This window comes from Ambystoma mexicanum, chromosome 5p, assembly GCF_040938575.1.
Source record: "Ambystoma mexicanum isolate Mex_15411 chromosome 5p, UKY_AmexF1_1, whole genome shotgun sequence".
Taxonomy (NCBI): domain Eukaryota; kingdom Metazoa; phylum Chordata; class Amphibia; order Caudata; family Ambystomatidae; genus Ambystoma; species Ambystoma mexicanum.
Window position 1 is genome coordinate 449,512,500 of NC_090930.1, and position 14,804 is coordinate 449,527,303.

The 14,804-nt window shown below is 43.6% G+C and overlaps 1 protein-coding gene across 4 annotated transcripts in view; it reads left to right on the top strand.

Moving 5' to 3' along the window:
• Nucleotides 1–14,804, top strand: part of KLHL13 (kelch like family member 13) — a 553,397-nt gene that overhangs the window by 402,450 nt on the left and 136,143 nt on the right. For all 4 annotated transcript variants that reach the window (XM_069612858.1, XM_069612857.1, XM_069612859.1 and 1 more), the window contains exon 5: nucleotides 2,465–3,260. In XM_069612858.1, coding sequence (XP_069468959.1) covers nucleotides 2,465–3,260 — 796 coding nt within the window. The remainder of the gene's footprint in view (nucleotides 1–2,464; nucleotides 3,261–14,804) is intronic.

Below are 14,804 nucleotides of genomic sequence, written 5' to 3' on the forward strand. Positions count from 1 at the left end.
AGTTAAATCCGCCAAATTATTGTTCTTTAAAGGATCTGTGACCCGAGACAAAGCAATAAGAGGGTCTTCAATAGGTGCCATATCTTGTTTATCATCAATTGAATCTTCAATGGTCAATTGCCTCCTCAGTCCCATTCGTGGCATTCTAGGGTAGGATAGTCAGCAGGAACAGCAAGGGAAAGGGTACTTCTCAACAGGATACAGGTACCAAGGGTAAAAATGGTTTCCCCGTTAGCCAAACAAAGACTCGGTCTCTTCAAAGTAAAAGGATCACTGGATCTAAGAGCCAAATCCGGAGAAAGAGGATCAGACCCAAGTCCCGCTCCTATTCTTTAATAAGTAAGGATAGAGTTCAGTTCCTATTCTAAAATAAATTATCACAAATTCAGGAATTTATAATTTCCTAAAAATTCAGGTCCAATAAATACATATCTTAAATTATTTGTTTCAGATTCATAGATTTACCATTTCCAGATCTAAAAGGGATAGAATTCAGGTCCTAAGTAAAATATCTGAATTCGCAGGTTCATGGGATACCCCTATAATATGGAATTCCAGTTCTTACTATTTAAAATAGCACAGTGACACTTGATCAGATGAACATAAACTTAAAACAAAAAACACAAAATAAAACAGGCTACCATTCAAGGTATCTTAGGGTATCTCAAAATGTGGAGCTTCAAGGAAACTTCCTGCAATCGCTCCACAAGGAAATTAAACAGGGCGTAATGTAGACCAATAGCAAACGTCAGCTAATACTGTTACTTGTAAGACCCATATGAGGAGCTCAATGGAAGGCATCCCGCAGTCACTCCTACAGTGGGACACCAAACAGAGAGAAAGGGATGTTTAGACGTAGGTCCACATGTTATATACGGCGTTTGGCAAAGCCAGCAACAAAAAGTCAGCTAGAGCTGCTGTCATGAATTCCCATACGAGGAGCTCAAAGGAAGAAATCCTGCAAGCACTCCGCTCTTGGAACTCTGTGCAGAAAAAAGGAATGTTTAGCCCAAGGTCCACACAAGTTGTGGTTGGGAACTGGTGTAAGTTCAGCCACAGGGGAGCTCAGAGGACAGAGCCCGCAGTTACCCCCTTTTAAGAGCCCGTCACAGCTGACACCTAGTCATCCACGCAGCAAATTTTGGGCACTGATTAAGAGAGCGGAAGAGCCGCAGCATTCGTCCCATACAGGGTGAACTCGCAATTGGACTGAGCGGCTCGGGGACACTTACTCGTGGTAGATGTCAGTTCAGGATGCTTCAACACTTAAAAGTAGTCATAGGCAGCAGGTGGTTATGTCAAAGATAGCCAAACATTTTGTGTTCCAGCGCCAGACACCAGACACACATTGCCACACACCGCGCTGGCGTGGTGTTTAAGTAGAAGAAATCCGCCTTCCATTGGAAAGAGACAACATACTCTCACGAGTAGCAAGTCCAGCAGGGAGTGCCAGGTAGCACCCGACACACAGTGCTGCACACTGCGCTGCCACATGGTTTTTACAATCTGCTTTCTGCAAGCATTGATGTTTGAATACCAGCCTGAGGGCTGACAGCAGTTTCGGACATGCTGACCTATGCAACCTGTTTGCTAGCCAATATGGTTTGTCCACTCCCCAAAGCTGCTCCTTGCTGTTTTATCTCGATCAGTATGGAAAAAAGGGGACATGATGTATGCAGTAGTAATAAATGGTTTTTCACCATAATGACTACTGTACTCCTAGTCCCCTTTCCTCCATACCACCCACCGTCTGTCCCCTGCAAATCATTTTGATGTTAGTAGCAGGTGATGGGCAAAGCTGGCGGGAGGATGTGGACGTGCGTTCCAGGCACGTCTTTATGTGCAACACAATTAAATGGGAAGTTGTTTTTTTGCAGTGCAAAATTCTCCGGTCTTGATGGACATAAGTCGGACTCCCATCAGTATTGAGGAAAGCACACTATGAGCTACGAGTACAATAGTCACTATAGCGAGTAACTGTTTCTTTTATCGCAATTGGTAAAGGCAGCCCATTTCTCGTACCGGTGCAGTGCCATAGCACGTCCCTTTGACCAGCTGGGGAAATCCAACAAGGTGACTAGGGTTGCATGTAGATATGCTGGTATGTCAGGATGGTTGTCTTCATATTAAGATGTATAAGAACATGCATGTTAACATAGTGGAATGCACACTTGATATACACCTACTCACCTCAAACCAAGTGTGATTTAAGGATGCTCCCGAACTGAGCATTGTATAAAGATATTCGAGTATACAAAAGTTAGCCGCTGAAAGGGAGGTCTCGGAAGATACTGAAATTTAGTAGAAAAGCTTTGTGAACTAATGTTTCAGGGGACTGGCCCGGTTTAATATTCTGGATCTCAATCAGCGCTTGAGACCTTACTAATCAATCATCAATAATTTATGTAACTATTATTTGAATATAGAATGTTTCTAATTCACATTGTCTTGCTTTTTCCATTAGGTCTCTTTAGAAAATTGTGTAGAGATTGGGCGCATTGCTAACACCTACAATCTCACAGAAGTGGACAAGTACGTTAATAACTTTATTCTGAAGAACTTCCCTCCTTTGTTGACTACAGGGGAGTTTGTGAAGTTGCCGTTTGATCGTCTTGCCTTTGTGCTTTCAAGTAATAGCCTTAAGCACTGTACTGAACTTGAACTCTTTAAAGCCGCTTGCCGTTGGCTGCGGTACGAAGAGCCTCGAATGGAACATGCTGCAAAACTAATGAAGAACATCCGATTTCCCCTCATGGCACCACAGGATCTTATTAATCATGTCCAGACAGTGGATTTCATGAGAACCGACAATACTTGTGTGAATTTGCTTTTGGAAGCCAGCAATTACCAAATGATGCCATACATGCAACCAGTTATGCAGTCCGAGAGAACTGCCATCCGCTCGGATAGTACTCACTTGGTAACGTTAGGTGGAGTTTTAAGGCAGCAGCTGGTTGTCAGCAAAGAACTCAGGATGTATGACGAAAAGGCACATGAATGGAAATCTTTAGCTCCTATGGATGCTCCAAGGTACCAGCATGGGATTGCTGTGATTGGAAACTTTCTTTATGTCGTCGGTGGACAGAGTAATTATGACACAAAAGGAAAGACAGCAGTGGACACAGTCTTCAGATTTGACCCCAGATATAACAAGTGGATGCAGGTTGCATCACTGAATGAGAAACGTACCTTCTTCCACTTAAGTGCCCTCAAAGGACATTTATATGCAGTTGGTGGTAGGAATGCTGCTGGAGAACTGGGTAAGTGTTTCCCGATTTGACGGTGCTTGTTTCTATGCTGTAGTTTCCTATTTTATAGCCAACACCATTTTGTGACCTAAAGGTCCTGGGCATTCCAACAGGTTGAATTTGTTATGGAATATATTCTATTGTCAATATATGTATCACTTGTTCTTGATATGAAACCATTGAATTGCAGTTTGCCTAAATTCCATATTTCAAGAGCACCAAATCTTTCAGCAGGCTAAAAACTGTAATGCAGTCTTAACTATCATTATAACTTTAATAGATTATTGTGCCATTTAGAAGCTTGTTGGGAATCTTTTTGGACACAAGATTGACAACCATTGCAAGATCTTTTTCCCGATCTGGCTGTACATGGGTTTAGCATGATACCAGAGCTCTTACTGTAATATGTAGAGGTGCCCTACTGTCAGGCTGTTCCATGATGTGAACAAGTGTGTTATGGTCAAATATCTTCTATAATGTAATATCTAGAAGATAGTGCAACTGTGTAAATTGGAGAGAAAGATGTTGAATGTTAACTTTAGGAGTGATTTGGTTTCCATGTTGCTCTTTCCACTTTTCTTTTGTCTTGTGCAGGATATCAAATACCTATATCATACTACATTGTGTTTGAGATGTAGCAAATCTTCTTTCCCCCTAACATACCCAGGGAAATCTCTCCTAATGGCATCCCAACCCTGCTGAAGCTACCGCTTGCCTCTATGACAGCCATCATTTCCACAAAGTCATGTAAATGGTTAATATTGTGCTTTATGAATATCACTTAACATAACAAAATGCCAGAATGTATACATCAAAGCACTTCTCTTTGTGGACCATTGTCTATAGACACAAACAGCTGCATGCAGCCATAATCGTACAATTTAGCTCCCTTTGAAGTAAAGTTCTCGCATTCTGTAAAGTAACACTCCTATGACTCGCATGAACTGTACAGGAACACTTCTGCAACAGATTGAAATACAGATACTTGTGTAAATATCAGGTAATGTATAATTCTAGCCAGCCCTACAAATAAGCAGCTGCCCACCTTAGCTATCTAAACGAATAATTGGAAATGCAGACAACACAACTGAGGAAACAGGAACAGGTGCTTGTTCACTACCTTTACCCATAGAGCGCCATGGATAGATATGGATTGGTGGTGTCAGCAGGGCAGTGCAGCAGGATTGAACTCTTATTACTATTTGATCGCAAGCAGAACTTTAAGTGCATCTTAAATGCATATTTTAATTGGCATAAGTTACTAGGTGCAAAGAAGTATTGATGGGGGACTCCTATACGCTAATCTAATCCATCTAGGCGCTAAACTTCATTGGACTGATTGAGCACATACAAAGCCTATCATGCAGCCAATCACACTCTCTCGAAGTACACCCAACTTGTATCACCTACCAGCTAGTATGCATCTGTCAGATTATCTGCATCTCAGTCCCGCGCTGCTAATTTCCTGCACTTCTGCCGCCCCAAATGGAGAAGTTGAGCCACAAGCGTTCAACACAACCCATTCCCGCGTTACTGTCTTTCCATGTTTACCTCCTACTGTGAGCTACTTGCACACTATTTCTCCAACTCACTCTAAACCTTGCTCTTCCTCTTCCCACCATAGACCAATGCCTGCAAACACCAGTTTGGGCATATAACGCAATATCCACTTACACATGCCTAATTGCCGGGTGACCACTACACTTTTAACAGGCACAGTATCAGTCCCTATTACATTAGAGAAAGAGAGCAAGAGTCAGCATGCATGCTGCTGCTAAAGGCGGGAGTGAAATTCAAAATTGTGGACCGGTTTTTTTAAATCTCTTTCTGTCTCCACATACCCTGGTGCCTTCACTCCCCTAAAACTCCAGACCATAGAGAGGATGGTTGCATATGTCCACACAATATGGACAGCAAGGAAAGTAAATAGGCTGAGAATAGTCCAAAGAAGAAAAACGAGGAAATAGGTAGTCAGAGAATCAACTTAAGTGAATGTTGGAGATTCTGAACCTTACAGAAAGTCTTAAGAGAAGCTGCCTAGTGTCTTTGAGACCGCTGCATCTCACTTCTGCAAAAGATCTTGCAAAAGAGACTGTATGATTCCTGGGAGGCTGTGGACTCCACCTCCCCTCCACGCCCCCAAATCTCGAGCTTGCCTTGAAGCTGAAGAAGTCATTAATGGTGCAAGAGTCTCACACCCACTAGGCATCCTGTGAGGGCTACAGAAGCGATTGTGACTGCCTGAGTCTCACTCCTACCCCACATCCTGAGATGGTGGCATATAAGCCTAAGAGACCGGTGAAGCATTTACCTTCCAAAAGGGGAAAAGAAGCTGATACAAGCTGAAGTGGCTTGTGTACCGAAGATCTCATAGAGTCAAAGAAGAGGCTGATGAAAGCCCAAGAGACTGGAAACCATTCTGACACATTCTATAACGATTTTTAAACTATTTTAAATTTAAGACTGAATCTATCCTATTCATTTTTCTATCCGCCACACATTGAAGACTTATTTTATGTTTTTCACAAATTATAATAATGGGAGAATTCTTAAACACTCCCTTTCTCCAACTGTGCTACATGGCACTTAAATATCGGGAATACTGGTTACAGTTGGCACATTGTTTGTTTGTTTGTTTTTATTACTTGTATTGCGCACCAGACCCAAGGGTAATGGGGCGCATTTTTAAGACAACTTACAGCTTAGTTACAGGCAAACACATGCAAAGAGCAACAAGAAATATACAAAGAATATATACGTATTCACAGTTCTACTTAGGCAGGCGGTAACCGCTGGGTAGTAGGTGTGTGCAAAGTGCAGAAGTGGAGAGAGATGCAGTTTAAGACCAGGCAGAATGGTGGTCTATTATTTGTCTGTGTCTTTAATCCATCTTGTAAGGTTGTGTCGGAAGGTAAAGTATGGTTTATTTGTCCGCAAGGTGGGTGGTAAGGAATTCCAGAGTTGAGCTGCTTTAACTTGGAGCTACAACCATCGACTCTGGATAATTTAAATCTAGGTGTAGAAATGTTGTTGACGTTGGCGGATCTGGTGAGTCTTGTAGGTTTAGTTCTTATGAGTCTCTCAGAAAGGTAGCATGGTGCGACATTGTTTAGGCATTTGTAAACAAGAGAGGCCACTTTTAGCTGGATTTTCTCTTGGGTAGAAAGCCAGTTGTTGGCCCTTCCGGGTTCAGTAATGTGGCTTCTCCTGGGGATGCCTAATGCTGCTCTAAGCGCATTGTTCTGTAAGATTTGAATTCTTTGATAACTTTGATGGCCCCAATATAGAGCGAGTTACAGTAGTCCAGCTTTGATAACACACACAAGCTCTTGCCAGTGTGATGCAATTACTATTGGAGAGGAAGGGTTTACCTGCTCTTATCAATTTGCAAGTGTAGGCGGTGGCAGAAGCCATCACGTTCACCTGCTTGTTGGAGAGGGTAGAGTCCAAGTAGAAGCCTAGAGTTTTTACCGCAGCGGTTGTAATTTGGTTATTATCTATATTAAAGGAGGAATAGTTGGGGCCCAGTTTTTTAAGGGTAGCGGGTGTGCCAAGGATAATGATTTCAGTTTTGTCATCATTCAGGCATAGTCCATGAGTGGCCATCCATGCCTGGATGATCAGATACACCCTGCTCACCAAGGCCAAATCCTTATCATAATCACCAGTAAGTGGTAGGAGAATCTGAGTATCATCTGCATAGTTAGTGTAGGTGATACCAAGAAGGTCCAGATCATCGAAAAGGGGCTTCGTGAAGATGTTGTAGAGTGTGGGGGAAACGTAGGATCCCTGAGGCACGCCGCATGTAATGGGGATGGAGTCTGCTGCCGCAGTGGTGGAGAAGACTCTCGTGGTCCTATTATTGAGGAGGGATTGTATCCAATTTGTGGCTTCTTCGGAGAAGTGTGCAGCCATGTCCAAATGCCTACAAACGACCTTGCTGGTTTCCCTTGATCCCTTAGCTCGTCAATTTGTGCTTTTAGATCTAAAAGGGCTGTTTCGGTCCCCTGCTGGGGACGGAAGCCAGACTGCCGTGCTCCTAGCAGGTTGTTGGTTTCAAGGTGTTTCTGAATTTGAGAATACGCCACTTATCTATAATTTTTAGGAGGAATGGCACGGTGGTGATTGGGCGGTAATTCGTGGGTATGGCTGGGTCTAGCGTCTGTTTTTTAAGCAGTGGGAGAACCCAGGATTCTTTTAAATTGCTAGGTATAGATCCTGTTGAGAATGAGGCGTTAATAAGTTTTGAGATAAAGGGAGCCAGGTCTCTGGCTGCTTCCTTTATCAGTTGGGCTGGACATTGGTCCCCCTGGCAGTTTGATGGTTTAAGTGACAGTATGATTTTTTCAGTCTCAAAAAAAGATACTTTGGAGAACTTAAAGCGAGGAGTGTCATTGTTGCTTTTAAGGGTGGTGATGGACATTTTGGGCTTAGTATCCAAGCTGAGTGAGGATTTTTTCTTGGCAATTTTGGATTGGAGAGTTGACACTTTGTTAGCTAGGGCTAGCTGAATATTGGTGCACCAGAGTTTGTCTTTGACACAGTTGTCTGGCACTGGGATGGGCGATTCAATTTCCTTTAGGATGATAAAGAGTTCCTTCATACTAGAGTTAGCTTGGGCTATTCTAGTGTTATAGGTTTCTCGTTTTGCCGACAGTATTTCCTTTTGTAGAGGGTAGATATATCCCTCAGAGTGCTTTTATTTTCTTCCAACGGTTCTAGTTTCCATGCGACCTCAGATTGTCTTTTTTTGGTGCGCAGTGTTTTCAGGTGGGGGGTGTACCAGGAGTTGAGGTGGGCTTTAGGTTTGCTTTGTCTCATTTTCAGTGGAGCAATTGAGTCCAGTGCAGAAGGCATGATTTTGTTATACTCATTCACTAAAGCTTCGGGGTCCAGGTTGTCTGGTAGTGATTTAAGTGTAGGGAGGATGAGAGTGAGTAGGTTGTCTGGGGTGATGTTTCTCTTATTCCTTGTCGCGATGGACAGAGCTGGCTGGGCTAAGCTAGGGGTGGGTCTGTCCATATCTAGAGCAAATGTTATAAGTTGGTGGTCTGTCCAAATTTGGGGGGATATCGATAGGATAGAGGCGTTACAATTGTGGTCTGCCACCCAATCAAGTATTCTACCTTTGTTGTGGGTGGGGTGAAGTACTTTTTGTGAGAATCCTAGTTCAGAGAGTAGGTTAACCACTCTACTTGCAGGTAAGTCGTTTTGGTCATTGAAGCCCAAGAAGTCGAGGTTTTCTGTATGAATGAGATCAGCAATCTCAATGGCATGGGCAATCATAGATCTGGTGTTAATTAAAGCACCTTTAAGGTGGGGGGTGGTAGATGGAGGTGTGTGTATCTTTCCTTGGGTCATGGCAGGGGTGTGTGTGTGCATGTTCTGTGTTTTGAAGTTAGGGTTGTGAGGTTTTTCAGTCTTCCTGTTAGGTGTAGGCTTGTTACGGTTGGACATGGTCAGCGTTCTAGCGAGAGGTTCATATATTTTAGCAAGCCTAGCTCGGAGTCTAGCATTTCTAGATGTGGTGTTGCACGGTTTGGACTTGATTGAACAGGGCTGTTAGTGTTCTTCAAGTTGGTCATTATGGCTCGATAGGGATTGGCGTTGTGTCTGTGTCATGGTAGGAGAGAGGGCCCAGAGCTGAAAGGTGGTATAATCAATGGCAGGGACTGGAGCGGTCCTGAGTTTGTAAACTAGGTTAGCACTGAATGCTGTTAGTGTAAGAAGGGCTAGTGTCACTCGTAAGGTTTGTATCTTGTGGAGTAGGCGTGGTGGGGTGGGCAAATCAAGCTGTAGCAGTGCTATGTAGGACAGCCTATTAGGGTGACATAAGTACAAGTGGGAACAAATGCTTCAGGTGTAATGGGCAGCACCTAGGTTAGCAGTGGTCATGAGTGACTAGGATACAATGGGGCGACACATTATTAACGAGTGAGTAATAGACTAAAGTGCAGTGGGACTGCATACGGGACCACTTGACTCAAAAGTCAATAATCAGCACATATTTAGAGTGAGCAATAGACTAAAATACAATGGGACTGCATAAGGGTCAGTTGGCACAGATACAGTTGACTCAAATGGAACTAAAGTACAATGGGATTGCACGTGGGAACACTTGACTCAGAAATCAATAAGCAGCACATATTTAGGGTGAGCAATAGACTAAGATACAATGGGACTGCATAAGGGTCAGTTGGCACAGATACAATTGACTCAAATGTAACAGTTCCGTGATCTAAATAGTGTGAGATGCAGTGAGGCTGGGTTCAGTTAACAGACACAACATGGTAAACAGTGCACAATACAGCAGGCTGGGGTCAGCGAGGATCGCTCTACAGGCTTAATAGTACAGGGCACACTGAGGCAAGGTTTGCATTTAATCTTAATAGGCTAGGGGCCGACGTGGCTAGAGATAGTTGTTCCCGTGCCGCAGTATAGACAATGCTGATACACCGCAGGCTTGCAAATCTAGGAACATAGTAGCAGTAATGCAGTGAAGCTATAGACTAATAGTGTAGAGACCTTGATCGCCAGGCGGCGAGGGAGCAGTCTGTGAATGGATACCAGGGCACAAGTATAATGTCAAAGAGTGTGTTCAGGTACAGGTAGGTGGTAGTGGTTACCTTGTGTAGACATGTTGCGGGCAGGAGGCACTAGGAATGTCTGAAAACCGCAACAAATTGCGCATGGAGACGTCGCCTGGCGCCGGCAGCGCTCGGTCCGCTCAGTCAGCGACTAGCCTTGTCGAGTGCCTTAGCGAGGGCCGGCGTTCGCCTGCCGGCGAATCCTATAGGAGGATGAAGGAGGAGCCATCCAATCAGGGTGTCTCGCGGTGAAGCTGCCTACAGGCAGGAGATGGTTGGAAGGAGCCCTGTTGCGGCGGCCATCTTAGGAAGAGCACAACAAAGGGCTTACAGATGCCGTGAGATGAAATATGGGCAAAATTCAGGGGATTACACAAAGTTGCATCTAGTAGGGCGTTAGAATTGAAATTTAGCATAGGGCAATGCTAATAAGCCTATTTAGGCATTGGATGCAGCGCTTCGGTCGGAGGCTACGAGGCACTATGGTTATGCAGTGCAGGCTTACCTTGGCCTCCAGGTCAGGTAAAGGAAGCGGTAGCAGCTCCAGGGGAACGGTGAGCGCGCCCAAGAGCTCCTGCTCTGGTGCTGGGTGGCTGACGTGGGGAGGCTCTTTAAACTGAAAGAAATATCTACTGTTTCAATACTTTTCTTGTGGTCCTACAGGTTTTTCAATGAATCAGATTATGTTGTAAGAGGATTCAATTCAACACTACAGCTAAGTCAACGCCTAGTCTATAATACTGAATGAAAACCCTTATTGATATATCTTTATGTCCAGTTCATGCGTTCTGGATGACTACCCCTATATAACACCCCTCCCTGGGAATCCCCCTGACCCCACTGAGCCAAGAAGTAGTTCTGTTTTGCAAGTTTAAAGGTTTATTTGATAACTTAAACAATATATATTATATCACGCTTTATAATAAATTAATAATTGGATATCACACTTAATCTGGTATGATAAAGATTAACAACGGAGAATCTGGCACTAGCACACTTCTTGATAATCACTAAGGAGTTGACATGAAATGGATAAGATAGCAACAATACTTTTATGGTTTCCAATGGATGCAATGTGGAATGAAATGCAGTACAGAAAATAACTTGATAGGATTTCAGCAAAAACAATGTAATCACTTTCTTGGACAATTCACCCCCCCTTTTATGCAATGCAAGGAAATGGAAGGAAGGCACACAGTTCTCAGAAATGCAATCAAATGTAATTCAGTTCACCCAGCAACTTAGACTACAGATGTTGAAAACACAGGCAAAATGCGTTTATATGTGCTGGCAATAAAGTGAAAAATATGCTAAAATGCTTTTAATTCCCTCTAGGAGGTTCAGAGTGAGTGAAATCAAGTTAATATTAGTCCAGGCTCACACTAGCAATGATTCAGGGATGATTAGCAGGTTAAACGAATTTCTGGCAAATGGAAGGCAAGCAGCAGCAGATTTTTACACGTGAAGAAATTTGCAAATCGCGGCAAAATTCGCGAATGCGTGTTCCGCGATTGCGGTAAAACTATAAGGGGTAGGTAGCGATTAAAAGCTAAGATTCTAAGCTTTCAGATGAAAGTTACTGCAAGTCTCTAAGACAAACGGTCGCGGAGATATGAGCGATTTAGTGAAGGTCGTTTTTGGTTTTGCAAATTTTAAACGCAACACTTTTTCAGCTTTAAAAATGATGGCAGAATAACACAATTGCTAAGCTGCAGTTCTACTTAGATTAAAAATGGATTGAATTATATGATTTTAACTAAGAGATGTGTTCTGAGTTTTGCTGAGTACTCACAAGAGATTTTGAACCGGAAAGCGACTTGGTCACGGACTTCAGTCTGGTCAGGTCTTCCCGAGTTCCGCTCACAGCGCCTGGCCTCTGGAACTGCTCACAGCATCGGGGTCAGCACTCTGGATACAATGGCCTGGTCTCTGCTAGGCACCGGTTCTCTGGGTCGGGTCCTGCCTTCTCTTTGGATATTTCTGTCACCGGGTTCTTGCAAAAGTTCTTGGCAAAATTCAGACGGCGTCAGCCGGCTGTCTGAAGAGTTCAGTTGCAAAAAGATTTTCAGGCCTGTTGACAAATACTCTTGCTGGCAGTGGCCTTTTTGGTTAAGGTTCTGTAGTCTCTGTTTATCTTGGAGTCTAAGTGTTGGCTCCTTGAAGGTTGATGGAGGTAAGTATGGATTTTTCCGGCAGAGCGTCCCGCTGCAGATGGGAATGAATGCCTCTACCTAAGTTTCAGTGGTCCATTTATATGTTCTGCAAGTGGGTGTGTGTGTTGGTCATAACTAAACTTGCCCCTCTCACTTGTCATTGGTCCAGCTTTCATTTCTCCCCTGATTGGGGGAGCTAAGTTGTGTCAGAGTGATGTCAGCCATTTATGATCTCTTGAAAAAACTCCCCTGTCATCTGTGCACCCAAATCTATATATGATCAAAATACATATTTCACAGTTACACAGTTGTTTGAAATTACATACCCATGTCACATATCACATGAGGTATACTCTGTCCCAAATCTGCTGTTTCTAAGAGCTTGCATTCAAAAATGGCAACTTTTAGCACTTTTTAATGTGCTAAACAACATTGGATCTTCATTAAATTGTATACAACTGTTCCTCACATATCTACCCACATACAAATGCATTTTCGTTTGTCTATCTGAAACAGGGAGTCTGTAATATTAATAAACAGCAGGGTTTTGTCCCAGAATATCCCACAATTTGGAGTTTGGGCTTGAATTAAAGGTACATTTTTTTAATTAAGTCTCTCAAAGTTATACATTTCTGTCATTTGATTACAAAGAGTTATCAGTGTTTTTGTAAAATATATATTTTACTTTCAATTCAGTCCTCAGAGTGTTGGAGTCCGCCTCCAAGACTTGGGTGGGTCAGTCACATGTCTTCTGGCAGGCAGGCCTTTGTTGACAGTAAAACAGTAAAAATCAACATATTCCTTTCAGAGGAGAGGGGCCATTGTGTGGTCTCTGGGAAGCTGACATCAGGAGGCCAGGGAGCCACTTTGCATTTAATTAACAGAACCCTGTGATTTCCTGGCTTCTTGTGTTGAGTTCTGAAGTGTCAAGAGTTCTCAGGACAGGCAACCCCTTTGAACTTTTGATGAAATGAGACCCCTTTCTTTGCACTAGACAGTTTTGCAAGACAGCTCTCCTGTCAGAGTTTAGACCGCTAGTGCCGCCTTGAGGATTTTGTTGGTACTGCATGCAATTTTGGGATCTTTCTTGGATTAATGCATTCTAAACAGGAATGGTTCGTACATGGTAGTTAATCCTTGGTTAACATTGTTTTGATGGGGCTCCTTAAAGTAAGATGGTTATGTGGAACCCCACAAAAGGGTTGAATCTTTAAAGTGGTCCAATGAGTCACGATTTCAGCAACTTTTTGACATCAGTAACAGTGGATTTTGTTAACAAAGGCCTTTCTTTACACTGGTGGGTGGCAAGTTAGGTAACCATTTTGGTGTGCGCACAACTGCGCAGCTCTCCTGGATTCTGGGATGAAATGATGGGCGGCGACAGCGCATCCCCATCTTTACCCACTCCAATGATTTATTTTTGTTCTGGGGTAAAATGATGGGCAGCGACAGCTTAATCCCCACATTTACCCCGTCTAAAGATTCCACATGGGTCAAAACCCTCCACAATGTCGGGCAGAATATTAGATGCCAATCACTGCATGCCAGTTTTATCGTTTATCTTAATGGGTCCTGTTCTGGAATTGTGTCTCTAAAAGCCTTGTTTTGTTTCATAATGGCAAGGACATAGCTTTTCAGTCGAAGATTGGCTGTGTACATTTCTTTCTGTATGTGGTGCTGTACAGCTATGCCAAGGGAGACAAGCCTTCATGTTTTGACAGTGAGTCTATCACTTACATATGTACTGCTCTATTGTAGAACTGTTAAGTGTAATCTGTACCCTGTAAAATCAAATGGATTAATATTTCAGCTGGTTGAACCTTTTACCTGATTATTACTTTAGCTCTTTAGTTTGCTGTTTAGGAGCTTTAAAAAAAAAGTAAATAAGGTATTAAATAAGTAATGCTGATGCATCTGTCAGACAAATATTGATGTCTACTTTGTCCCTAAACTGTTGGTCTTGGAGGCTAGTGAATGTAAGTGTCCCCAGAAACACCCCCCCTTAGTGAGAGGCAATAAAGGACACACTCCAGAAGGGGAATGAGACCAGGACCAAGTGCGGGTGAGATCAAAAGAGCTTTATATAGATCAATATAGGGCATGCAAAGGACTCAGCAAACTCAGAGAGCGCTCTGTCTGACAATAGCAAAGACAGGCCTACTTATTTCCAGAACACGTCATGGGTGACACATGCTATAGGGGACACATAATTGTGGGGATTGGGTGGTGATGTCTAGGGGGTATACACAGTAGATAGCTGCTCCTCCAGGATTGGCTGACGTTGGTGCTGTGCCACGTGGGGTTGGGAGGTCAGCTGGGCTCATCGGGGTGGAGTGCCGGGCCGGACATGCCTTGTAACGATAATTGGTAAATAAACTGACATTTGCCCTTTTAGCCACACATTCGCACCCATTCGTCACACTTCATGCTTTCGTTGGTTTGCAACTCTTGTAAGCGCTGACCTTAGATCACTACGCAGACAGGAACATTGATATGCAATCTGAAGGGTCCCAATACATCAGTTTGGAGGATACCTTAGGGTCAAACAATTTGGTCCCATGTGCATAGTCCGAGGCATGGGAAGGGTCACTTGGCCACCCTGTCTTGGTAGATTTGGTGAGGGGTGGTATTACGATCTGTTGGTACAAGGGTGGGCGCACCCCTTTTGAGGGACATTAACTTGGGGTCGGCGGAGATACCACTGGCCCTTGGGTGGCATGTGACTAGTGCCTGAGACAGTGGGATTTAGGACCAGGTAGCTCGTAAATCATGGAGTCAGGCTGTGGCGGCCTCGGACATGGGGGAGGCGGATGCTT